Below are 27,266 nucleotides of genomic sequence, written 5' to 3'. Positions count from 1 at the left end.
TTTTGGTTGACTTTATTTATATTTGTTGTTGGGCTTTTAGTATGATATAAGCATACAGAATTTAGACCCTGGTATGTTTATACAACTTTAGGATACATTACAATTAACATATTTTAAGTCTAACAATAATAATCTCTTGCAATTTTTGTGTACCACCAGTACTGGGGCTGGAACTCAGGGCCTGGGTACTATCCTTTCACTTTTTTGTTCAAGGCATGTGCTATACAACTTGAACCACAGCTCCACTTCTGGATTTTGGTGGTTAACTGAAGAGTTCTCACAGATTCTCCTGCCCAGCTGGCTTCCAGATCTTCATCTCAATATCCTGATTAACTAAGATTACAGATATGAGCCACTAGTGCCTAGCTGGAATCTATTTTCATTTTAACAATCCAAAAATCTGTGCCTTATAACAAGTTTCTGATGACTAAGAAGAAAGCAGCTTGAGAAGGAGCATCTTTTCCTAATTTACACAAATTTGCCCTGTGAGCTCATATCAATAAGCTGTGATAAAACTTAAGACTCCACCAGTCACTGTGATTTTTTATTTGGCTTTTTTTTACAGCTCAAGTGTATCATATTAAACTTGCTTCAAGCTGTTAACACTCTGTCCCCCCTCCTCTTATTCCATTTCCCCACCTTCTTCTTCTCTCTCCCTTCTAGATCTGGACCTACCCACGCTGTCTTGTAAGTCACAACAGATCACTCTTCCTTGCTAATCTCATTTTCCAAAATTAACACAGCTTCCGAGCTATCCATTGTAGGAACATGCCAGATTTGTGATCCAGGAAGACAAGAGGGCTCCAACCCGAAACTTAGGGAGCTCTCCCTATTCTGCCCTATCTGTCTGGATCTGCCTCCAAAACACATCAATTGCTAAAAACCATTAACATGTATACTGCTTACCTAGAGACACAAATCACTCTGTTGGCTCCTGCTCCATTGTAGCCTTAGGGTCAATTTAGATTCTGGTTAAATTGTCTCTACATGGAGTCTCCACTGCAACATTTCAACTCTAAAGCAGCACATGGCAGCTTGACCCTCAAAAGCATCCTCTGTTCTATATAAGACACTTCCTAGAAATCAATCGTGCAGAAAAGATGCAGAGCCACTTGAAGAGTGGCCACTGCCCAGACCAGATGGGATCGGAAAGGGCAGGTGAACTGCTACCTGCTAACAAAATCCTAAACCACAAAGACCAAAATGCTCACAGGTGTTAAACACAAAATAGCCACTCCCTTCTGTTCTTTTAATGTCTATGATAGTCCTAGTTAACATTTTCCATGTTTGAAAGGGGCTTTGACTGAAAATCACATTCGAATTATTCATCAGAGAAGTTTTAGGATATCCTTCTGTGAACCCAAGTCATCAAGCTCTGAGCTGGCAGAACTCCGTCCCCAAGGGAAAGTTATCATGAATACAGCTGCTGGTCCAGCTGGAATGATTTGGCAGCTCAGGCTGCTGTCATTATGATATGCATGGCTGTGGCGAGGCTAAGGTGGCACAGGAGTGGACCCATAGATGTTGCTATCCTGTGTGTCTTTCCATCCAACCTTTTGCTTGCTCCCCGCCCATACAGGCCCCCATACCCATTGTTAAATTCTCCCAACCTTTGCTGCTTCTTTTTTTAATGTATCTATTCTGCCACCTAGCCTTCAACAGTGTCATTACACCAAAGCTGCCTTGAACAGTTAGTTGCTCTGCACAGACAGCAGACCTGCTGAACTTTGCTTATCTGGTGAGAGACTTGAAGACTGCATGCTTTTATGTCCTTTTATTTCTAATTGAAGGTCATTGTGCCTTATTTTGGCACACAGATGAGACCATAGCATTAGTATACTCAACACGTGTATTGGTCTCTGCATAAGGAACTGAAGTCAATGTCATGAAGTTTAGAAAACAGAATCAATGTGATAAATAAGCCTATCTGAATCTGTGGTGATATAGCAACACAGAAAAGACTGAAGAACAGCTGCCTTCACTAGTGTTTTTAGAAAAAGAATTCGTGGTGCTTTGTTACCTACAACGTCACATTTCTCCACTTCATGCTTTTCTCCCCAGAAGAATGACATGATGATGCTTCAGCCATTAGGCTTCCCTTGGAAATTACTTCAAAACTTCCAGGAAATCATCACAAGGAAGAGCATTTTTTTTTTGTGGAGGGGGTCCGGTCATGGGGCCTGAACTCTGGGCCTGGGCGCTGTCCCTCAGCTCTTCAGCTCAAGGCTAGTGCTCTACCACTTGAGCCACAGTGTCACTTCCGGCTTTTTTCTTTTTGCTTATGTGGTGCTGAGGAATCGAACCCAGGGCCTCAGGCATGCAAGGCAAGCGCTTTACCACTGAGCCACCTTCCCAGCCCCAAGTAAGGGCATTTTTAAATAAAAGTGTTAGCTGCCCTTTAAAAAGTTTTCCAATCTAAAGAGCACAAATTTTTCACTCAATTGTATTTCTCAAAACTTTGGATAAGCAGTTGATCTTTTAAAGGAAAGATGCAGTAAAGGAAAGGGCAGTGATTGGGGGAAACAAGACACAAATGGGTGATATTCCCACTTCACCTAGAAAGATATGGTCAGCAGTAACAAGGCAATGCCAAGAGGAGCAAAGCTCATGACAGCAAAAGTAAGTGAGCAGCAAGCAAGTTCTCCGCACAGGAATACAGCCTCTGACATTTGTATCTGGCAGAAATGCACCAGCTCCTCCCAGCCAAGCTTGATGGAAACCTCTTTCCAGAAATAGTCTTCTAGAGGCGACTGACTGTGAACAGAAAGCTCTGCCAATAGACTTGAGAGGAGACCTATAGGTACCCCCACTGTCCAACTTCTTTTTCCTCCACTGCTGTATACTAATTATAGACTCTTTGGTGCAAAACCTACCCTGCAGGTTCCCTATCTTTGGAAGAAATCACTGTAGGTAATATCAGGATGCTGAGAATTCTTCTTTCCCCTACGCATTCTTGGGAAGCCTACCCACTGTCCTTGGAGGGCAGTAGCACCAGTCCTTGAATTCCTCCTGACCAGAGCCTGAGAGGAAGAGGAGATAAAGAATGATTGCTCAACACTGACTCTCTGGCCCTCCCCAAAGGTCCTCTCCCCCTCCCACCAGGGGCCACTTCCAGAGGATTCTTTTCTTTCACTCTGTCCTCATCTCTTCCTCTTTTCGCCTATCTTTAGGCTCTATGTTCTTAGCCACTGGACATTGGCCTGTTAAAAAGAGGTGTCACCAGAGGCCATCTTCTGAGAATGCAGGGTGTCTGGCCTCAGACAATTCAGGTTTCCAGGGGAGCCTCATTTCAAATGCTGCCAGGCAGAGCCAGAGCCCACTCCACGCACTGATCTGCCATTCTTCTAGTCTGAGCTTGACACAGATGAGAAAATAACACTTGATCTCCCCCATTTCTGAAAGATTTCAACCAACTTTTCGGATGAATTTGCTCCCTGCTTTACCCAGCCTCCAGACAGAAGGGAGAAGCAATTGGAATCAGCTCCAGGTTTGGGTTTTTTTTTTTCTTTTCTTTTCCATTTAAATCATTATACACAGCTCTCTTCCAGTCAACACTTAAAACCCGTTTGGCAATTGACACAGAAGCACAACTTTAAACTTTAGGCTCCTTTTTAAAATGTGCCTTTTGGAAAATAGATAATCGAGAAGAGAGATTAGGATCTAAGGGGTGAGGGTGGAGGTAGGGGGTGTGAAAGGCACCAAGTGAGATACTCCCAAATCAAACTAGCAAGAGAAATATTTTCCTAAGAGCAATCTTGCAGAAAGAATTCTTATCATAGATAAGGGTGCAGTCTAGTGGCAAACTTCATGAAATGCAGCCCCTTCTCCCAAGGAAGATTAAAGTGCGTTTGCAAGGCAGGAAGGGAAACTTACGAAGGGGAACAGCCCTATCCCAAAGGGCTTCGTCAAAAAACAGCAATGATGGGTCATTTCTTTCCAACCCCTGCCGTCCACAGCCCACCCATACTGCTATTTTCAGAGAAAGCTATAGTCACCATCTTCCCTCTTTAAGGCTTCCATTTCTTTCATTTTCCTAAGGAAAGACAGTGTTCGCAAGTGCCCCATAGACCGAGGTTTTAAGTGGTATGATGATGTCCCTCTCCAGAATCTCTGCCAAGCAGACCCTGTGGCCCTGTCATCTCATATCCTAGAGATGTGTCCGCTTGTATGGATCCACCTTAAGACAAGGTCTCCCTAGGTCTGGTGCCCATTCCCTCCAGAGAACACCCTACACATCAGACTCAGACCTACAGAATAGCGTGGATGGTGTCACTGCGGTCCACCTTGCTTCTACCTAACATTGGACATCAGGAACTCCCGGGGCATCAGATGACAGAGATTCACAGATGCAACAGCATTTCCTTCCCAGTCAGACACTGCTCCCAGCAACACTGCTGGGTGGATGTCCCTTCCTGCAAGGGCAACACACACACACACACACACACACACACACACACATCTTGTGGGGCCAACCATAGGTTAGGAAAGTGGCCACGGATTGACTGACCCTCTAGTCAAGGATAGCCACTCCACCACTGTTAGAAAATACTCTGATTAAATCACTTTCCCCAGACTTTGGAGAAAAGAGGTTTCCAGTTTTCCTTTTTATTTTTACCCCTCTCTTTCTAATTCAACTCACCACCCATAACTGACAAGTTTATACTATCTGCCCCCCCAACACACACACACACACACACACACATCTTACCTAGTAACTGTGATACCAACAGACAGCTCTCTCTAAAGCTTGGGAAGAATTTCTAGGGCACTCTGTGTGTGTGTGTGTGTGTATTTTATATATACACATACATACATATCCAGTTGGTTAATAAGAAAATGTGCCTCCCTCTAGCCTGCCTTCTGCCCAGTTAAAGGAAAGGAGGCAGAGAGAAACCAAGTTATATTGTGCTCCCCTGTCTGGGCAGATTTCTCTCTCTTCCATTTGTCTCTCCACCCCCTTCCCCACAATCCCAGCCTGGTCCCTTCAATCCCCTACTTCTTACTTTGTCGGTGGAGGAGGGTGTTGTACTGGGAGTGGTGGAGGAGAGCCCCCACACGTCTCGAAGGCCTCTCCCCACCCCCACCCCGTGTGAGTTTGTACAGCAAAGCTTGGCATCCTTGCCTGGGTTGGGTGATGGGGAGCTCAAATTGCAACTACAAACTGGCTGACAGCCAGGGGCCGTCTATTTAAAAGCGCCTGCTCGCCCGGAGCCCGCAGTCTCTTTGGAAACTTCTGCCAGAGGGGAAAGAGCTAGGAAAGAGCTGCTAAGGCTGTGGAGGGCTTATTTCCCCCTTTTTCTTCTTCTTCTTTTTTTTTCTTTTTTTTTTTCTCCTCGCGTTTGTTCTTCGAACTTCACGCAAAATCTGTGAATTTCGAAGAGGTGGTAACCAGAGTGGGAGAAAAAAAAAGAGAAGCGCTTGCTGGTTAGGGTTCCGTGTAATCTTTTTCCCCCCTTCTTTTCTTTTCAACATTTTTCTCCCACCACCTCGGCGGCCGCCAACCGTCTCTTACCTGCTCCGCGGCTGCCTGCGGCGCGCTCTGACAGCTGCAGGTTGGAGAAGAGCGCGGTGCACTTTAGATTTTAAGCAAATTGTCTTTTCTGAAGACCATTTCTTTCCCCCCCCCTTCACCCCCAACACACACACACACACACACACACACAGCCTCCGAGCTCATTATTTCGGTGGTGGCTTCGAGGTGAGCAATTTTGTGGCTTTTTATTTCCCCCCACCCCTGGGATTCTGCCCAAATCCCGTCGGGGATTGATAGTCGGCGCCCGGGCTCTCTCCCCGCATGCACCTGGCACGGCTCTTCCTTTTCTTGTCGGGCTCCCAACCTGTTGCCGGTCTCTAATCCTTGCGATCGGGGCTCGCAACCCTCTCCGTACATTTTGCAAGTGTCTGGGGGACGGCACCTGCGCTACCTGCCTGAGATTGAAAAATAAGAAAAAAGAGAGGGGGGAAATCTCCAGGCGCACCTCTTGGCCCCTCTTCTCCCGGCACTCTCGCTCTCGTGCCCCGCCCCGAGGTAAAGGGAGACTCGGAGAAGATGGTGCTCACCACGGTCCTCCTGCTGCTGGCCGCCTATGTGGGACCAGCCCAGGGCCTGGGCTCTTTCATACACTGCGAGCCCTGCGATGAGAAAGCGCTCTCCATGTGTCGCCCCAGCCCCCTGGGCTGCGAGCTGGTCAAGGAGCCCGGCTGCGGCTGCTGCATAACTTGCGCCCTGGCCGAGGGGCAATCCTGCGGCGTCTACACCGAGCGCTGCGCGCAGGGCTTGCGCTGCCTCCCTCGGCAGGATGAAGAGAAGCCGCTGCACGCCCTGCTGCACGGCCGCGGGGTTTGCCTCAACGAAAAGAGGTACCGTGAGCAAGCCAAGATCCGTGAGCACGCACAGGGTGCCCGGGGCCAGGCTCCCGGATGGCTGGGGCGGGGGGGGGGGAGGAGGGGGACTGGGCGGGGAGGGAGTGTGCACAGGAAGGGTTGGGCCCTCGCGCGTGCGCCTGTGGAGCTCTAAGCAGCAAGTGGCTTAGCGGGTGTATCCTGGGAGTCGTGGTGTGGACTATCTGTTCTGGTTACAGGGGCGGGGGGAGGGCAAGAGGAGGGGGGAGCTGCTTCCCCAAAGGAACCTCTCTGTTTGGGCTCCTTCTCCACCACCCCCGCCCCACCCCCAGTCTCTGCAGCGTTTCCGATCCCACCCCTCCCGACTCCTGGAGAAAGAGCAACTCCGATCCTATTCGGTCTGGAGGTCCAAATCCGGTGGTACCCAATATCCTGTCTCAAACTAGGCTACATTTCCATCCCACCCCTGCCTCCCATACGTCGGGTGTCGTGGTTGTTTTTTTCCCCCTGAACTTGAAAATTCTCTTCGTTAAAACATTGTTTAAATTGGGGCCTAGAGAAGAGTTAGCCATCTAATAAGCTAATTCTACCTTTGTCTCCACCAAGCCCCCCCCACCCCGCCCTTCCCCGCCCCCAACTCGCCTGGAAGTGTCCAGTCTGTCGGGTCCGTCCTCCCATCTCTACACCCGCTCGCGCGCCCCAGCGCGTTCCGGGCTCCTCCCCCTCCCCTCCCCTCGCTAACCCCTCCCCCCCCCCCCCCCCGCGCAATCTTGAGCAGCCAAAGAGCTTCTAGGGTGGGGACCCCGAGGCCCCGCCTACAGGCACACTAATTGCTTTGGACGGGAGATGATTGATTGAGGTACAAGATCAAACGCATTAAACTGAAAAATGCCAGTTTTCCCCCCCCCATCCACTCTCACCAGTGAATGAATACTTTCGGGGCGCCAGGATAAGGGATGTGGGGGTGGGGGTGTAGGAGAGTTCGGAAGGAAAGGTTTGGTGTTCTGTGTGGAGTGTTCCTCCCTAAATCGAACCCTTCTTTCGCCTCCAGAGTTCAGATTTTACCTTGGATGAAAGGTGCACGTAGGTTTGGGGAGGCATGGAGGGAGGGAGGAGGTGGGGGGGGGAGATTCAGATCGGCACAATTTCCTGGTTTAGGCTGATCCTCCGATCGCACCCTTCCACTGGTCCCTAAACCTCAGACGCGCCCCCCTCCCCGCACCACCAACCCCGCCCCCCCTCAAACCAGATCACTAGTGGGTGTGGCGTAGATGCCCGCGGGGCCCTGGAACCTCCAAACTCAAAAGTCAAGGGAAAGCCGCCCCTCGGCTTGCCCGGCCCCCAAGCTCTGGCTGCCGAGCGCCGGGGCTTCTATGATTGACGGAGCTACTTGCTCCGGCGGACCCATCCCGCTCCCTTAAACCGGGCAGTTCCCAAGTCTGATTATGTGTGCCTACGCATACGTGTGTATCAGGTCATCTATGTATAGTGTACATCTAACTGGCGAGACACAAGAGTTTGAGTTCTGAGACTTGAATCTGATTGTCTCCCAAAGGAGTCTGGGCTTAGCTAAATTGTGACTATTCGGCGTCCTTTCTTCCGGGGACAGAGCCCCTCGGTCGCCCGGCAATCCTCCGGCGCAACCCCAGCGTGCACGCCAACTACAGACATGCTCTTGTGAACGGGGTGTGTCCGAGCTTGCCGAAAGGCCGGGCAGCTTCCTGAGCTCGGCCTCCTTCCACGTCGGCGAACGGCAGGTTCTCCGGGTCGTCGCTGCCTTGGCAGCCGCTTGAAAGGAGACGCGGGAAGAGACAGCCCGCCCCAGAGACAGAGTTGGGACTCCCTCTGCCAAAAAGGAGTAAACTGATTACCTGGTGCGGGAAGCTGGGCCTCAGGATAACAGTCCAGTCACATCAGAAAAAATGTGCAAGTTATCACTCGGCCGCAGCCTGGCCTCTCTTTTATTTGCCTTGGCTGCAGTCATCCGTGGTGTAGGCCAAGAGTGGGTTTGGAGAGGTGCGCGCAGGGCGCACGCTCACCGCGCGCGTCCTGCCTGGGACCGCGCAGCCGGCGCAGCCAACTCCCCGGCCCCACCTACTGCGCGCGCGCGTTCGTGCATGCTCGCCTTTCGTCCCATGCTAGATTCCTCCGCCCCCTTTAGAATTCCCAGGAGCTTCTTTTCAACCTTCACCTTCTGGGTGCCTTTGGGCCAATCAAGAGTAACCCTCTCCGCCGTGTCCAGCCCCAGCACCTCTCCCCCTTTTCTCCCCCTTCCCTCTTCCCCCTCTTCTCCCCTCCCCTCCCATCTCCTCCCTGCCTTCCTCTGCTTAAGGCCGGTGCCTGGTGGGATTGCATTTGCAGAACACCACTGGACCCTAAAATGTTACACTTGGCTCAGAGACCTTTTTTTTCTTCTTCTTCTTCCTGAAACTGAAGCTTGAACTCAGCACCTGTGTGCTGTCCAGGAGCTTTTGTGACTTTCCTGCCCCCTGCTGGCTTTGAACCATGATCCTCAGATCACATCCTTCTGAGCAGCTAAGATTACAGGCTTGAGCCACCGGTCTCCATCCAGACCATTCTTAAGGAGGGGGGGGGGGGGTCCTTTTCATCTTTTAGCCAAAATTCTTGGTCCCCAATTGATCCCCACTTCATCCCAGCAAAATCTGAACTCTACCATTTTTTTCCCTTCCTCCCGTGGTTGCAAGACACATTTGTAGATTATAGAGACTGCACACACACACACAGAGATGCAAACATATGTAATCTGAGTGTACATATACCATACGTACGTTCAGAAACAAAAGTATGTGTTGTTCATTATGTGTGTTATACAATGGCGCTCCCCCCCCCCCCCCCCGCCCCCCGAAAAAAAAAAAGTCACTTCCAGAATCAGAAGTGGGTAGACTGTGGTGGCTGGCAGCCAAAGCTTCCGGGAGGAAGTGGAGGGGAGGGGAGGTGGAGACTGGGTGTTTTGCTGGGTGGTTGCTGAGAAACATGGGCTAGGGGCGTCGCCTGCTGAGAGAGCCAGGTGCTGGGAGCCTGCGCCAGGCCCAGCTTTGCATTTTGGCCAGTTCAAGCTAGAGATCAATATGGAAGTCGGGGGTGGTGTGTGTGAGGGGGGAGGAAGGTGAAGAGACATAAGTTATTGGGGGGGGACCCTCGCTGAAACTGGTCAAGGAATGGGGCAGTCCTTGTTTGAGGAGGGGGTCTTGTGACGTTAAGGGCTAGAGTCCTGCTTACCTGGCGCATCTGAGACACCTTTCCTGGGCTGGCAGAGAATCTGATGTAGGTGGAATTGCATACTGGTCATTGAGGAATTAGAGGGAAAGAGAAGGGGGGAAATTTTACCTAAATGAAAATGAATTCTGCCTTTGCTTCTTGGAGGGGTTTGACCACCATCATCCTGGCTTCAGTGCCAAGGCCGGAGTTCCAGAGTGAGGTTTACTAGCCAAATTTATGTCTGGGTTGAACAAGATCATGGAAAACTGAAGGACTTCAGCCAGATTCCTTTCCCACCCCCATTCCCTCCCTTTGAAACAAGTCTTTGAGAACTGGCTGTGCCAGGGCCAACCAAAATGAAAGCTAGCAAAGGCCAGGGATGGGCTTTAACTTGACTTTTCTTGCTTTTTCTCCATCTTTCCTTTCTGCTGTGTCAGCTCAGCCAGGAGGAGCCAGCACAGCTGGCCCAGTAAGAGCTCCTTAGGTTTCCATTTCTCCCCCCCCCACTTCTTACTCCTCCCTCCCCTCTGACTCCCTTCCCTTCATCTCCCCTCCCCCACCCCCCTCTTAGGCATCCCCTGAGGGTAAGTTTTAAGTCTGAACAGCTGTGGGTTAGGCTTCTGGCTTAGAGGAAGCAGGTGGGCCCACAGCTGCAGGGGGAAGGCCCCTAGGCTGACCTTCCAGCCGAGGTCATCTCTTGGGTTAAAGCTAAGGGCTGTGCTAAAGTGCGGAGGCCTGGAGTAAATTCAAGCTGAGGGAGGGGGGAGGGGGAGGAGGGAAGCAAAAATTTTCCAGAGTTTTCCCTTTGTACCTGAGCAATGCCTTTGAAACTTTAAGACACTGAATGTGTAAAATTGGAAGAACAGATTTCCCACACACCAGAGCCACTGCATGGAGAAACTGGGGAGGGGGGTTGGGGAGGGAACTCCATAAATAACTATCCCAGCAAGAAAGAAAATGGTTGCCACAAGAGAGACTAGTAGGCAAGTGGGAGGGGTTTGTGTCCTTCCAGCTTTGCATTTTTACCACAGTTACAAATTTCCAGAAACTCTCTTTACATTCACATCTGGGTATGTTATTCAAAGCAATAACATTCATGGTATATTTGCAGAAATAAGTTGGCAAATAAACAAGGGAGCCAGTGAAGGTCTCTATTCCTATTCCCGCCCTCCCCCCAAGTATCTATTGAATCTCCCTTTTACCTCAGTTCTATTTCGTCCCATGATTTGTTATCATATCCTTAGTTACTATCTTTCTTTCTTTCTCCCTCAACATAAATCCTTAGGAGTGACTACAAATGTCTAGAAACAGAGAAATGGCCTTTTCTGCCAGGCTACTCTGTTTATACTAATCTCTCCAGAATTGTCTGGGTGTTGACCAAAGAATGTTAAAGCTGGAAGAATCCCACAGCCCTCAGCTCAGCCAGGTCCCTCACTTTATGGATGAGACCACTCTGGACCAGAATGGGAATCACTTGCCAAAGACCTGAGGCAAGAGGTAGAGACAGGACAGGGCTGTAGCTCTTCTCCTTGCTAAGGGTGCCAGCAGTTTTTGCGGACAGGCCTGTCTTGGGCCAGTGGTCTTGTCAAGGAAGAGAATCAAAAGGCAATAAAGGAATAATGGTCAGCCTGGCATTTGGGTCCAGAAGCCAAACCTCATTTCCTGCAGACAAGAAGCACTTCTGGTGTGGGCAGGCAGGTGTTCTTGCTGCCCCTTAGTGTCTCAGCTGTCCCTCTTCTCTACAGGGGACACAATGCCTGTCTGGTCTCCTTTCCATGGCAACCTGCACAGCGCAGGGGTCCATGGGACCTGACCAGCAGGATAACAAGATCCCAGGTAGGATGACGTAAGCGTGAAGGCTAGCAGAGGAACCATCTTCCACAAAAGCTGATGACGTAAAAAACCAAGAGAGCCACTGGTTTGTGAACCTATGTGCAGTTATGTCCAGATTTTGCTGCAGGGGAGTGGAGAAATGCTTACAGAGTACAGGTTGATCTGCGACCGGCTGAGAACCCTCCGGGCCTGTCCTTCCTTTGGGGATACTTAGAGATGAGGCAGAGAGCATGAGACACCCCTCCCCCTGTCCCAGTAGATTGGGCCTTAATTAACTCTTAGGTTTCAATTAAATAGAATCTGGGTTTTGGTTTGGGTTTTGTTTTTTGTTTTTTGGGTGTTTTTTTTTTTTTTAACTCAGTTTGATTGTGCTTGCTAGCCTGGCATTCTGCCACTTGAGTCACACCCAGTCCTTTTGTTTCAGTTCTCAGATAGGGTCTGGCTTTCTTCCCCCTTGCCCCCACTGATCCTCCTCCTTCCTCTTGCCCCAATAAAGACTCTGAGCTTTCCCTGACAGACAAGAATCCCTTGTTTGACTCTAGAAAATATTCTCCAAGTCCAGAGTCAGCTCTCTGTGTGTGCTCCCTGCTGCCCTCTTCTGGTCACTCAGGGCAAATGATTGTTTGGTGTATGGGGAAACAGATTTAATCATTTGTACTGAGCATTTATTTACTTTCTCCTTCCACAACTCCTGGAGAAGCCTGACTGTAGATTCTCATCTTGGAGGTTACGCATAGTATTTCTTTCCTATGTGTACATTCATCACCAACTACCTCCCAGCAACCAAAAAATCCACACCAAAATTATTGCTCTGAATCCTACAGAGAGAGAGAGTCTCTTTAACTGGTCCCTGGACAGTGGCACATGTGTAAGTGTCAGCTTGATATCTGCCACGAACACATTAGAGCATGTTGAATCCTTTTTCTCTCTCCCTTTGGAGGACACCTAATGGCATTAATGTAACATAAAGGAGCACTGAGGGAAGAACTCTCAGGATGCATTCTCTAAGTGGAGGCTGAGCGCACCATGCAAGGTCCTTTCCGCCTGGGGTCACAGTCAGGAGATCAGAAGAGAGCAGACATCTTTCCTCACCCAAGGAGCCTTCAATCTTACGATCCGCTGACAGACATCTGTCAGCCAGGTACCATGCAACCAAATTTGCAGTTGATTGTAATGAGGGAAATGAGAGACAACAGAGACCAGTAAAGGCAGAGTCTTGTGTTAAGACTTCAATAACATGCATAGAGTCATTTAATGTTCATAATAACCATATAGGAAGAAAGGGCTGTTATCATCCTTCTCATAACTCTGATGAGAAAACCAAAACAGAAAAGAAAGAAACCCAAGGCAAAGTAAACCAGCGCCAAGGATTAGCCAGCCATCGCTGACAGCTCTGTGTTCCATCTTCCACTAACAGGGTCAAGGGCAACAAGGCTTTTATAGTGACTTGATAGTAGGGTTGGGATTGGAACCTAGTAGTCCAGCTCCTGATTTTGAATGTTTACCCACCATGCTGTCTGGTGTACATGTTTCTCTAGTCAGAACAAAGGAGTTGTATTCCCATTTCAGCCAACTTCAATGGGTAACCTACAGCCCACACTATTCAGCCTCCTCCACTCCTCCCATCCATCCACCACAGCCTTTCTGGCTCTCCTCACTCTCCTTACCTCCTCCTCTCTCATCCTCCCTCTCCCTCCTCCCTCTCCTTCCTCAGGATGACAGTTCCTTGCATTTGCTTTCCTCTTGGAAGGACAGCACTTGTTTCTGTCTTGGCTCATAATTCTGGTTAAAAGAGGGAGGGGGGGAAGAGTCCAGGAAGCTGGGCACAGTGACATAATAATCACTATAATCAAAGCGCTAGAAGGATCATGAGTTCAAAGTCAGCTTGGGCTATATAGTGAGACTCTTTCTCCATCTAGAATTAAAAAAAAATTCAAAACACACATCTGTTACTGATCAGAGGAAAAGAAAAACCAATGTCTTCCAAGAGAGACTGGAGCCAGGAAGATGCTGGTCAGGGCTTGGACTAGTGAGAAGGGGGAGGTTGCTGTTTCTCTGGGAGGCTCCAAAGCCCCTCCTTACCCACCTCTGCACCCATGCAACCTCTCTCTCTCTCTGTGTATCACACACACACACACACACACACACACACAGTGCTATTGAGTTTAATTAACATCCACAGCTGGGGAACAATCAGGCTTGGGAGACTGAGACATATCTTACATTTTCTTCAACAGTGAGCAGTCAATCCCTCTTCTCCCACAAGCCTTGTATCGCAGCCAAAGCAGGAGGCTGTTAGTTGGCTGGGAAACAGGACAGGCAGGGAAGAAGGGAGATTGCTCAGTCTGTAGCCTTACTATTTTCATCTTTACCCAGGCACAGAGCAGGGCTGGGCCAGCCCTGTCCAGTAGAATAACTGGACAATAATGAAAATGTCCAATAACTACGTGGTAGCCACCCCCCCCACCCCCCCCCCCCCCCCGGTCAGGACAGATGAAGTGTTTGAAAGGTGGCTAGAGCAACTGAGAACTCAAATTTTAATTTTGCTTCATATTTATTCATTGACAAAGCCACAGCAGTTTCTGGCTGTTCTACTGGAACCATGAATTTAGAACAAAGAGAAATCCTGGAGAGAAGGAGATTGTACCTACCCTTACTCTGTTCATCTCCCTTCCTCCTTTTGTCTCTCTACAAGGTGATCGTGTCTCTAGGTAAAGACATGCATGTAATGGCCTCTCGAAGCATCCACTGAGCCTTAATGTTTCACACACACACACACACACACACACACACACACACACACTTGTATTGCAAAAATGCTTTTAGACCCATTTCTCTTTGCCTTTTGGTCATATAAGAAGTTTAAATCCAGCCAGGCACTGGTGGCTCATGCCCGTAATCCTAGGAGGGTGAGATCTAAGGATCACAATTCAAAGCCAGGCTGGGCAGGAAAGTTTGTGAGACTCTTAATCTCCAATTAACCACCAGAAAACTAGAGGTAGCGCTGTGGCTCAAAATGGTAGACCACTAGCCTTGAGTGAAAGAGCTTAGAACTCAGCGCTCCTGAGTTCAAGCCCCACAACAAACAAAAAAAAAGGGGGGGGGTTAAATCCACTGGGCACCAGTGGCTCACATCTGTAATCCTAGCTACTCGGGAGGCTGAGATCTGAGGATTTGGGTTCAAAGCCAAATCTCTTACCTCTAATTAAGCACCAAAAAAGCTGGAATTGGAACTGCGGCTCAAGTGGTAGAGCACTGGCTTTGAGCAACAAAGTTCAAGGACAGTGCCCAGGCCCTGAGTTCAAATCCCAGGACTGGCATAGCAAAAAAAAACTATGGTTAAATCTATAGAGGGAAGTAGAATGAGAGACAGAGGGAGCCCAGCTCTCATTTTCATTATTCCTGGGGTAATCCTCATCATCAGGCTAGAAGAGACTAGAGAGCCAGACATGGCAGTGCAGGCCTGTAACTCCAGCACTCAGACTGCTAAAGCAGGAGGATCACAAGTTCTAGGCCAGCCTGCACTATGTAAGGAAACTCTGTCAGAAGGAAGGAAGGAAGGGAGGAAGGAAGGAAGGAAGGGAGGGAGGGAGGGAAGGAGGGAGGGAAAGAAGGAAGTAAGGAAGGGAGGAAGGAAGGAAGAAAGGGAGGAAGGAAGGAAGAAAGGAAGGAAGGGAGGGAGGGAGGAAGTGAGGAAGGGGAAGAAGGAAGGAGAAAACAAGCACAGTGCTTTTATGGATGCCTCTAGACTCGTGCTAAGTGTTCCATATTTCCTGTCTTCTAAAGAATCTCCTCAGAAGCTAGAGAGAGTGGGATTGGGGACATGTCTCCCTCCCTAGGTCATTTTCTCCCTACAGAATAAAGAAGCATCAGGGGGCTGGGAATGTGGCTTAGAGGTAGAGTGCTTGCCTAGCATGCATGAAACCCTGGATTTGATTCCTCAATACCACATAAACAGAAAAAGCCAGAAGTGGCGTTGTGGTTCCAGTGGTAGAGCACTAGCCTTGAGCACAGAGAGGCTCAGGGACAGAGCCCAGGCCCTGAGCTCAAACCTCAGCAAAGAGAAACAGCAGGATTTTATACCCAAATGAGCTCTGACCCCCTCTCTAGCCCCTATACCTGCTTCTTCTTCTCTCCCCATATAGTTCTCATTTGTCCATCTCCCTGACTCTAAATGTGTACTAAAGACATTTAAGAAGAGGGACAGTAGGAGTGGGTGGCATCCAAACATCAGACTTTGCCATTGGCTTTAGTTCCTCAGGTTGTGCAGGCCCCAGTGTCCTCCGCCATCTACTGGCCATCTGGAGGTATTGACCCACTTGTCAAAGAGTTTCCAGAACCCACTATCCAGGGCAGTCTTCACCAAGAAGTCCTCCTCCATGTATCCCTCCCATAACCTCAGTTCATTTTCTCTTGGTAAAATAGCTCAGGGATACTCATGTCCTCGTACTGCACCTAAAACTTAAGCACGTCCAAAGTTGAAAGCCTATTTATGATTCGGCCACAAAGTAGCTGAGTAGGGTAAGCTGGCTCTGGTATTCCAGCCTTGGTTTGCTTGCCAGCCCTTTAATCTTCATGGCTCTCCACTGGCTGCTGGCCAAGTTTCCACTGTCTCTCTGGAGCCTACAGGTGACCACAAGACCCTGATTAGTATCTTTGATACTCGGCTCTCCTAAGTAATAGGTCCCATGGGGTTAAGTGGCAGGAAAAAACCAGGAGGGACATCAACACTTTAAGCCTGCCTTTCAGAAGCAATCAGAGGGGATGCATAGAGAGGGGGCAAGGGGAAAGGGCACTCCCAGAAGCCCTGTCTCGGTGAAGTTCAGGGTTTCCAAAAGCCTTCTAAGTTCTTTGAAGAAAGATACCAGAATTACATTTTGTTTTATAGTATCATCATTGCTTTGCTCCAATGCAATACCTGAACACTTTGAAAGAAAAGATCAAGAGCTGGGGGCCCCGAGGGGGAGGAGGGAAATGGGGACTTACTCCTGTAATCCTAGCTATTCAGGAAGCTGAGACCTGAAGCTTGAGGTTCAAAGCCAGCCAGAGCAAAACAGTTCATGAGACTCTTACCTCCAATTAACCAGAATGTGCGCGCGCGTGCACACACACACACACACACAAATCAAAACGAGAGCTATAGCTCAAGTGGTAGAGTGCCAGCCTTGAGTGGAAAAGGCTAAAGAGAGAAGGAGGGGCCCTAAATTCAAGCCCTAGTAAAGGCAGAGAAAGAAGGAAGGAAGGAAGGGAAGGAAGGAGAGGAGAGGAGGGAAGAGGAGAAAAGAGGCCAAGAGAGATCCAAATAACTTTTCCCAAGGAACTTCTTAGAAAAAAAAAACTAAGATGAAGGGTCTTGATACAGAAAGGCTGTGAGCACCATGCTTCCATGGCCACCAAGCCCCCAAAAGAGAACAAAGTGGAGGATGGTACCTTCTCACCCACCCACCCACCAAGACAAAATACTAATAATAGGTAGCTGCAGAAGGGAGGGATGACACACCCATCCCCGACATCTTTAAGAACCAGGAAGTAAACCATAGATTGGTCCTCCCCATAGCTCCACCATCTTCCTCTCCAGTAATTACTTCTTTTCCTCTCCTGTGAGTAACCACCCAAATCTACCAACCTCCAGGATCACTTCAAAGCTTTGACTCAACCAGGTCTTCCCATCACCCGTCATCTTGACCAGGTTTGGCCATGTCTCTAAAGGCCTCCCCTAACACATGCCTGAACTTCCTCTGAGATAACCACTCAGAACTTGGACTCTGACACTGCTCAGTAACATAGAGGGTTCCCCTAAAGCTCCCAAATGTGCGATATCCTTCCATGCCCGTGCCCCCAATTCTTCCCCCTTCTTCCATTTTCTCATCCTAGAGGCCTCCTATCACAATTGCTGGGTATCCCAAGATAATGGAACTGAAATTTCATTTCACCTCATTTAGTAATGGTGGGGGGGGGATAGAAGGGGACACCCAAAGCCCATTTGCTTTTTGGGAAAAATCAGTGGATATACCTCAGTGGTAGGGCAACTGCCTAGCATGTGCAAGGCCCTAGTTTCAATCCCCAGCAATGACTACACTTTATCTCTCTCCCTCCCCCCTCTCTCTTTCTCTCTGTCTCTCTCGCTCACCGGTCTCCACACCTGGTCTGCATTCAGGCAGCTTAATCACACCCTGCCCATCTGGGAACAACAACCTAAGTGTCTGTTCTCTGGGGTCACAGAGCTGAGATGAGAAAAGAATTGACTGGCTCTCTGTGTACTGGAAGGGCCAGGCAGGACGAATTCACAGATCAACATGAACAAGGTCTTGCTCCTCTAAAGGTCATAAGTCAGCTAAGTATAGACTGTCACCAAGTCACTCCTATATATACACCATGCCTGCTCCAGCCAGCTGTCGGCCTCTCTCAGACTGGAGTGGAGTAATGTCCCAGCCACCCGGGTCCTGGAGCCTAGCACAGTGTCACTTCTGAGCCATGCCAAGGAGCAAGGTCTCTGGGTGTCAGCTGCCTCCATTCCTCCTCTAGCTCCCATATTTCTGACTTTCCCATCTCTCCCAGGTGCCCTTCTTGCTCCTCGTGATGATCCTTCTCCCAGGTCTGAATGAGTCTCAATGAAAGCGCAAGGAAGGGCCCCACTGGGAGGGCAGACTAGACCATTCTTACCCATACCTAGGCTGCCCCATCTCCCTATCTTGACCAACCCAGTCTCCAAGGTTCTTAAATCTCAACACCTCTCCCTCCAGTTACTCTCATCTACTAAGCCAGAGCCGCTGGCTAGCCACCTGCGCTCTGTGAACTATTTCCTCCACCTTCCTTCCTCCTGCCCCTAGGATATCACCTCTCTCCCATCCAACTCCCAAAGCCTAACACCCACCTGGTGAAGCCATGAGTCTGTGTCAAGATGCTCTTTTGCCATGGAGTCTTCCTCCCTTCCCCTACTTGAGTGAGGGCTGCCATTTTTTCCCCCTAGCTTTGGAGCTGCAGGAAAACAAAGACCTCATCATCCTCAGCTTCACCCCAAACCTTCCAGCACTGGGCTCCTGGCCCTCTGAGACTGACCTCTAACCCCTTCTCCCTGCAGAGAGAGACTCTCGCGAGCATGAGGAACCCACCACATCCAAGATGGCTGAAGAGACTTACTCGCCCAAGATCTTCCGCCCCAAGCACACCCGCATCTCCGAGCTGAAGGCCGAGGCCGTGAAGAAGGACCGCAGGAAGAAGCTGGTCCCAGTCCAAGTTTGTGGGGGGCGCTGAGAACACTGCCCACCCCCGGGTCATCACTGCACCTGAGATGAGACAGGAATCGGAGCAGGTGAGTCTCGGAGATGTAGGCTACTGTTCTGATATCTGACCTTTCCCCCTCATTCACTTGGATACTTGTGGCAGCAGGAGATCCCCAGGCCAGACCCTGAGGAGAACCTACTTCAGAGGATAATTGTCAGAGCTTGCCAAGGGCTTTGTCCAAGTAAGCAGGAATAGAGGTAGGATTCATTCAAAGAAAAGATCAGTCAGTCCATTGACCCCCATAGCAAATGTGTGAACTGCCCTAGAGCTGTGTCCAGTCCTAGGAAGAGGCTGAACAGCTCCCAGAGTTTCTGAAGACCAAAGCCTCTCATGTACAATGAGTCAGTAAGGCAGAAAAGCTGAGGTGGCTCTCCTGGAAAACTTAAAGGAAAATGTGGGCTATGTCTGGCCACATTGGGGCTTGCTCCATTGCTCTGGGTCGTATATCTGCACATCTGGGTGGTTTTTTACCTGTCATCCCTCTGTTCACCAGGGCCCGGGCCGCAGACACATGGAGGCTTTTCTGCAGGAGCTCAAAGCCAGCCCACACATGGTGCCCCGCGCTGTGTACCTGCCCAACTGTGACCACAAAGGATTCTACAAGAGAAAGCAGGTATGGAACGGCCCCACACCACGTTTTCAGGCACAGATAGATCCTGACACCTGCCAGGGAAATCTCCTTCAGGTTCAAGTCCCTGACTGGAGATCTCCACCAACAACTTAGGATTTCCCAAACCCAAAGTATCTATTCACAAGGTACAATTGTGATTTTTCCTCATTCCCTCCCAGGTTTTTGTGATTCCAACTTGCCTACATGGATTCACTGAAACATTGCATCTTATCGTGTTTGTGCTACACACACATACACACACACACACACACACACACACACACACAAGCATGAGACTTTAAAAACGTATTTTCTCCTGACACTATCTGTTATCATTTCATTTCCAATGACAGCCAGGCTCAATTTGGGGCAAGCCTATTTTTGGACAGTCATAGATCTCTGGTTCCCAAAATTCCAAGGGTCTCAGAAGCCCCTCTGTCATGCTCAAGTTTCTGATTGGCAAGTCTGAGGATTTTAATTTCTAACAAGCTCCCCAGGGACCCCGTTGTTGCTTCAAGGGGATTCCTTACTGGTATTGATATTAGTCCTTGTTAAGGGCCAGATGGCCTTGGGGCACAGCCAGGCTCCACCCCTTTTAGCTGTGTCTCCTCCCTCCAGTTTCTACACATCTCTGTGCCTTCAGTTCCTCATGTAAAATGAGGCCACACTACCCTCACCTGGGAGGAGTAAGTGATTCATTTTCGTTAAAAACACTGAGAGCAGCTCCTGCCACGTGGTCAGGGTAAGCAGTATCTGGCACGTAGAAAGCCACACACATGCTTTGACTGTCCCAATGCCATGGCTTCAAGATCATGTCCCGGTCTCAAGAGTCTTGGAGAATATTACATCAGAGGACCCCAAATTGGTAACTTTAAACAAAGTTAATAGTTAATTTTTAAAACAAGATTACAGAGTTTACCCAAGGGCAGATTGCCCATATTAGCCTTGCTCTCTAGGTTCTCCCATACAGTCCGTATGCTAGAACCCCAAGAGTTAGCTAATGACCCCGCTCATCTTGGGATGGGGAAGAGAGAGGGCAGACAGGAGCAGGACCTTGGGTAGTGGTGTGTCACTGATGGTCCACCTCCTCCCCCAGTGCAAGCCTTCCCGTGGCCGCAAACGTGGCATCTGCTGGTGCGTGGACAAGTACGGCATGAAGCTGCCAGGCATGGAGTACATCGACGGGGACTTTCAGTGCCACACCTTTGACAGCAGCAACGTGGAGTGACGCGCCCTTCCCCCTGCTTCCCCCTCCCACCCCCGCCCCAACTCCAGCCAGCGCCTTCCTCCTCCCCAGGACGCCACTCATTTCATCTCATTTAAGGGAAAAAAAACATATATATTATTATTATTATTATATATTTGAGGAAACTGAGAACCTCGGAATCTCCAGCAAGGGCTCAACTTTAGAAATGGCAACAACAGAGATGCAAAAAAATAGAGACCCCTGCCCCCTTCAAAAAAGAGGGAGGGCGGGGGTTCTTTTTGAGGCAAATTGAAAGAAGAGAGAATGGAAAAGAGAAAGAAAAAGTGAGAGAAAGGGGAAACGCATTGGTGAGGAAAGGTATCGGTGTAGAAGAGGAAACAGTGATGGATAGAGTTAAGGAAAGAAGAGAGGAACGTGGGCAGGAAAGAAAGGGGACCAGGATCAGGGCTGGTCAGGACCGGCTCTGGCTGGCAGTGGGAAGAGGCTGGGGCACTGAAGGTGTGGCCCAAGGTGTGACATTCAATGTCACCTTGGATTTATTTTTTGTTCCCAAGTTAATTGGTCTATGGGGGAGAAAGGAAAAAGACAAAATATGCCAGGACCCTTCTAGGGTTTTCTATTCCAGCCAGCAAAGTGGATGCCTTCCCCTTCTCCCTCCTCTCCTCTCACCCAAGTGGAGTGTTGTCTCCCCTCCAGATTTGTAAACACTGAGAAGCATTCCATTCCTCTAAAACCAAAGTAGATTCATAATTGGATGATTCTAAATAGGTTTCCCTATGCAGATACTTAAATATGTGTGTATCTTTCACTCCTCCTGCAGGAGTTTAGAAATCAAAATGTACCCCCCTATTGGAGAGACTTGTTCTTCTGGGGTGACAAGACATGGGCTGAGGCATGTATTTTCAGCTCCTGCTTTTACCCAGTTCACAACTAGCACTGCAGCCTCTGTGGCGGAGGATAGGCTGGAACAAAGAAAAGAAAAAAACAAACAAAAAAAGATGGCCTTGTATTTATCAACAAGCCTTCATATAGTCATATATAGGCATATAAATCTACTTTCTACTTTTTTTTTCTTCCTTTCTTGCAAAGGCTTGCATTACCTCTTCCAAGTAGTTTCTAAGGAGCATTGAGATGCTTCCTCATTCTGGGAAAACCAGGAAAATCCATAGTGTCCTAATAAAACCCATACCAACTAGCTTTTCTGCCTCTAGGCACGGGTTTCCCCTGAGCTGTAAACCCAGCTCTTTGTGAGTCTTTTCATGATTCCCTACCTGCTTCCTGTGTACCCAACCAGGCCAGGTAGCTGCCACCACTTGATAATGTGTGTCCCACACTCCCAGCTCATTCCATGTTCAGTCTTCAAGCCCTCAGGAAATAACTCTCTGGCCACCATACCAAACAAGCCCAACAGGTCCAAGTCTAAACCACTGGTCCTGCCCCAGCGTTTCCCTTTCATCTGGACAGACCTTCAATGTGAAATCCTCTCTCGATCTCCAGGCTGGCAGAGCAGGAGAGAAATGGACAAGAGGGATGGCAAAGAGGGAGGTGCTAGGGTAAAGGTTTCAGCAGAAGAGAACAGCAGATGGAGCAGAGGGACAGAAAAGCAAGAGAAAGAGGGAAAAGCCAATAGAAACCTTGCCTTTCTGGCCTTAGAAGCCCCTTTGAGATTCAAGAGGAAGGAGAGAGAAACATGAAGAAGTAGGTTAAAGGATAGAAATTAGCTCCATCCAGGCCATAGAACCAGGGAAGGTGGATAATTTGAGGTGGCTTCTAGACTTGAGGAGGTGGGTAGGAACGAGGATCAGTAAATCAGCCAAGCATTTGAAGGACAAAATAATGTTTCTAATGCCCTACCCTCAGCCCACCATGAAAGACTGAAGCCAGAGAGTTTTGCAAGCTCTCCTTGGTCTACTGCAGCCAGTCCCCACCTCCTCCCTGAGGTGAAAGAGGAATGCAAAGCTTAGGACAACCTGGGAATGGAAGCTTCATGGGGGCTGTCATTGGACAGCCAGATTCTGATCCAAGAACAATCCTCTCCACTAACTTGCTCAACCGATGGGCATCCTTGGGACTGTCCTGTAAGACTGAAGATAGGCCGCCACCAGAGGGGACTTGGACGCTGGTAAAGAAGGCCCTTAGTTGCTGTGGACACAGCTTTCTCTGCTCTCTCCTGATGGCTTGGCACAGTAGAGTCCACCTCCAACATCAAACATGGAGGACCGTAAAGAGTGATGGCGAAGAAACCAGTTGTATGTCAATTCACAAGAGCCTGGAACATGACGGCTGTCGCCTCTTGTTCTCCCAGACAGGACAGTTGGCTGGGGATGGAAGAGGCGATCGGTCTCCACAGTGAGATGAAGAGCTTTATAGGGATGGCAGCTGTGAGGACCTTCTGAACTTTGGGGGTTGGCACGTGCCATCTCTGTACACAACTGTCCCCAAGCTCCTGATTCAATACTTCCCTATACCTTAGACCAGTACCCTAAACCTCTCTTCATGTTCCCCTTCTTTCTTCTTTTTGCTTTGGATCTTGAGCAGTCATCTAACTGGGATCTGCCAAGTAGATACTGGGGTGCTATTCCCCCTAAGAAAAGACTGAGCCAAGAATTACCTTACGCCTTCCCTGCCTCTCCCAGGCCCTTGATCTGATTCCGGACATGGGTACACTCTTTGCCCCAATGTTTGCTTGCGATTGAAGGGGCCTCTGCCCATTACCTAGGCTCTTTGCTATCAGCCACAGACAGAGTGAACTAGTTTACTCCACTTCCAGACACTTTGGACTTCCCAAATTCAGCCTCCTAACCCACACCTGTGGTGAGTCTGTCCCTAGCTTGCAGGGCTTGTGGCTCTGACAGCGGACCTCTCCCTAGAGGAAGCTGGACCTTTCAGGAGCTGATGGAAATGAATCTGCCCGATGGGAGGTCTAGCTGAGCTCAGCAAGCCACTGAGAGAGAACAGGGTGGGCCAACAGGTGTGTCGTGGTGAGCACGAGTCTTAAGTTGGAAGCTCCCTGATGTCAGGCAGGCCTTTGGCCCAATATCTGTTCCTTGGGAAGCTCTGGACTCTGTGTTATCTATGGCCTCAGGTGTAAGTGCTCCCCAAGTCTGTCCTCACAGAAAGGCCTCTTCCATCCCCATAGGACTCATGCCTCAGAGCAGTGGAAATGATACCTCTGTCCTTCCCCCACGACTGCCAGCTAACGGGAGGGGGAGGGACTATTCAGGACTGATTCTCCTTACCCAGCCTACCTGGACACAGCTGGCAAAGCAGGGCACCTTGTGAGAAGGAGACTCATACTTCTTTTGACCGCCAGGCCTAGACACACAGGCCAGGGACACAGGCCCTGCATGGGGGAGCCCAGAAGGTCTCTCTGTAGTTGCTCCTCCTCTCCCTCACCTTTTCTTTCCATCACCACCTCTGTTACCATGGTAACCTCCTCTAAGGGAGGCAAGCCTCAACCATCCTCCCTCCACCCAGCTTCTTAGCAGCGACAAGCCCCCAACTGGGGCTGCACCCCCCTCCACTCATCGACTCAGACCCCCTAGAGAACTCCAGTTGAGAATGGGAACCTGAGACAGGAGTGGGCCATGGAGAAGAAACCTTGAATCTTGGAGAGGCACTTTCTGGCTCCCAAAGGAAAGGAGGCTAAGCCTTGGAAGGGACCCCCAGTATTGATGGGATAAAGGAACGGGGTTTGACCAGCCAGCAACCTAGGTGTTGTACTGTCCTTATTTGAAAAAGAAAAAAAAAAAAAACCACTAAAGTGCAAGAATTATTCTGCACTGTTTCTCCACCTCTTTTTCCTTTCCTCTTTTTGATTTTTTTGTTTCTTTTGTAAAACATACTATCTTGGTTTCCTCATGGAGTATATAGTGTTTCCACGTCACAGACTCCGGCCTTCTCGCCTTCAGTCCTTCTAGGTGGGGAAAAGGAAGGTGAAGGGCCAGAGGTGGGAGGGGTCCTCAGCCCCTTACACTCACTCACCCCACTTCTCTGGTACCCTGCTCACCAGCCTCAGCTCCATCTCCACCACCACCACCACCACCACCGTCACACACTAGCCTGTCACATGGATAGCACAGTTGTCAGACAAGATTCCTTCAGATTCCGAGTTGCCTACCAGTTGTTTTTGGTTTTTAGGTTTGGTTTTTCTGTTTTGTTTCAGTTTTTTTTTTTTTTTTGGTTTGTTTAAGACAGTAATAACCACAGCACATATTACTGTAGTTCCTTATAGTGTTACATACAGGCATACTGTAGCTCTGTTTTCTTCTCTCTTTTTTGTTTCCAACTTAAAGAAAAATAAATACTCATGATTGTTACTGGTGGGGGAAAAAAAAAGAAAAGAATGAGAAAAGTGATAATAAAACCAACAAACAATCCATTTGTGAAAGAAAACAAAAAAAAAATGCAAGAACAAGAATCGCATGAATGCGGACAAGTTTGGCTCCTGTTTAGCATTTTGTACTTAAGGAAATAAAAAAGAAAGAAAGAAAAAAACCAAACCAGAGGATCTCACGTTTTATTAAAGAGTGAAGATTTGCTGTATACTATTTATTCAACTTATAATTTATGTTACTCCTTGATCTTTGTCTTTTGTCATGACAAGGCATTTATTTAATAAAGTTCTGCATTCAGTTAGCCTGCGTTGGCTTCCTCCAGGGGCTCAGGGAAGCAGGCAGAGGGAGAGGCAGCTGGGTCTCTCTTCAGTTCTCCAACAAGAGCAGAGAGCACTAGGAGAAAGAACTCAGGCCCGGGTACATCCCCCAGAGACGACCCTGAGTGGAAAAAGGCTCCTCACAGATGAGCCCTCTGCCCAGAACCTGAGCATCCCTTCCCTCCTTGACCTCCCTGAGCCCCACTGCGGGTACTGACCACAGAGCAAACGCAGCACAGCCTTCAGAAAATGAGATGCGTGTCCAGCTCACAGCTGGGGGAACTGCTATTGGTCTCCGTCTGAAGTAGTCTTACTTTGCCCTTAAAATGTCTCCTCTTAGACGGGTGCCAGTGACTCATGCCTGTAATCCTAGCTGCTCAAGAGGCTGAGATTTGAGGTTCAAAGCCACCCTTAGCAGGGAAAGTCTTTATCTTTATCTCCAATACATTACAAAAAAAAATCCAGAAGTAAAGCTGTGGTTCAAGTGAGCACTAACCTTGAGCAAAAGAAGCTCAGGGACAAGACCTAGGCCCTGAGTTCAAGACCCAGGACCAGCATCAAAAAAAAACCCATCTCTTCTCTTTAGAGAAGATTCTAAGAAAAGCATTTCTAAGATGGTCCTCCACCTCCTGTTCCAGTGCCTTGCAAGCTTTTAGCCCTTCAGAACTCTGGCCAAGGGGAAACCCTACCTCTGGTTCCTACCCAGACTCTATAGCTGCATGTGCCCAGGGAAGCATAAAGCTATGAAACAACCTCTCTGATTTAAATCATACCCTCCAGCCTTTTGCCCGCCCCATCTCTATCAGCAGCATTCCTTCTTCCGAGGCTGCTTCTGCCCAGGGGCTCTTCCCTTCCCCCACCACTCCAGTTCTCAACAGCCCCATCTTCATTCACCAGGCCTCCCACAGCAGAGCACCCGAGTGTCCCACAGATTGGTCTTACCCATCTCCCCACAGACAGATCCACATTAAAGCTCCTAGGAGCCCTCATGACCTGCACCTTGCCACATGGCAATTAGGGTGACTGGAGGTGTCCTTACCTGCCAGGCAGGCCCTTCCCTATGCATACATCCCCTTCAGCAGTTGCTGAAACTCTTCCCTGAGACTTCTCAGTACCAGATTTCTTGAAGTTCACAAAGCCAAGGAAACCAGAGAAAACTATATTTTAGATACTGGTCACCTATCTACTGCCCTCAGTCACCTGCAACCTGTGCCCAGCAGTAATGGGTAAAGACTGAGGATGCGAAAGGTACAGCACGTGATGTAGAGAGAGAACAGGTGCCTTCTCCCTGGTGCCTGGAGTTGGAGAACAGGAAGAAGCCGTGCACCGCCCCTGCCCTGACAGCCTCCTGATGTGTGCATCAGAAACTCACTGCTCACCTCATGATGCCTGGAGGCGTTGGGTGCCAAGATTCTTCTCCAAGTTGTTCTTCCTTGGGGTTCATGATCCCCAAGTCCCCTGATGGAGCCAAGCCTGCTCCATTCCTTCTTTTCCCCAGGCCTCGTCCAGATCCTTAGAACCTTCCTCTTCTAACTGCATACAGCTGCCACCACTTAGCCATCTGGCTCTTAGCTAATCCACACCTGTTCCACCCTCACGCGCTGAGATGCACCTGCAGCCCTAGGAGGCGGGACTTAGGCCCCAGTATCTGCTTGCCCCACCTCCACCCCCAGGTCTTGGCAGCTTATCTCTGTGACGCTGGCTCCTCACGCCTGCTCTCTTAGCCTCCGTCCACTTCAGCCACACTCTTGAGCTTTGGAATCCTCCAAATCTGAAGCTGGAACTTTCCCATTACAACTCAAGTGTATGATGGTAGAATGGGAGAGAGAGCCACAAGTGGCTTTACTGAAAGGGTCTCCCCTATTGTATTTTTTTTAATTCATCGCCTACTCTGCTTGGCCTTCTAGTCTCCAAGAGGTCACAGTCCTGCTCTCTGCCTCTGGACCAGTGTTAGTGGCAAGCACTCTCCCATGCAAGCACTCGGGGCTCCAGGCTTGGTATAATGCTTTCCCGTCACTTGAAATCCTCAGGAATTTCTAACAAGGGACTCCATATTTTCATTCCACCCTGGGCCTTGCAAATTTAAATCATCAGACTTATAAGCGAATCACACAGGA

At 49.2% G+C, this 27,266-nt stretch overlaps 1 protein-coding gene across 1 annotated transcript; it reads left to right on the top strand.

Annotated features, from left to right (window-relative positions):
- Positions 1-5,984: 5,984 nt before the first annotated feature.
- On the top strand, positions 5,985-20,736 carry LOC122127985 (insulin-like growth factor-binding protein 5). Its single transcript, XM_042702297.1, is given in 5 exon segments — positions 5,985-6,383; positions 18,476-18,618; positions 18,620-18,706; positions 19,172-19,291; positions 20,385-20,736. Coding segments are annotated over 5 exon segments (816 nt in total). The 5' UTR covers positions 5,985-6,049; the 3' UTR covers positions 20,517-20,736.
- Positions 20,737-27,266: the final 6,530 nt, after the last annotated feature.

Source organism: Dipodomys spectabilis, unplaced genomic scaffold (assembly GCF_019054845.1).
Source record: "Dipodomys spectabilis isolate Male_0828 unplaced genomic scaffold, ASM1905484v1 ptg000319l, whole genome shotgun sequence".
Lineage (NCBI taxonomy): Eukaryota > Metazoa > Chordata > Mammalia > Rodentia > Heteromyidae > Dipodomys > Dipodomys spectabilis.
The sequence above is the reverse complement of the archived record's forward strand: the minus strand, read 5'-3'. Positions and strand labels throughout refer to the sequence as shown.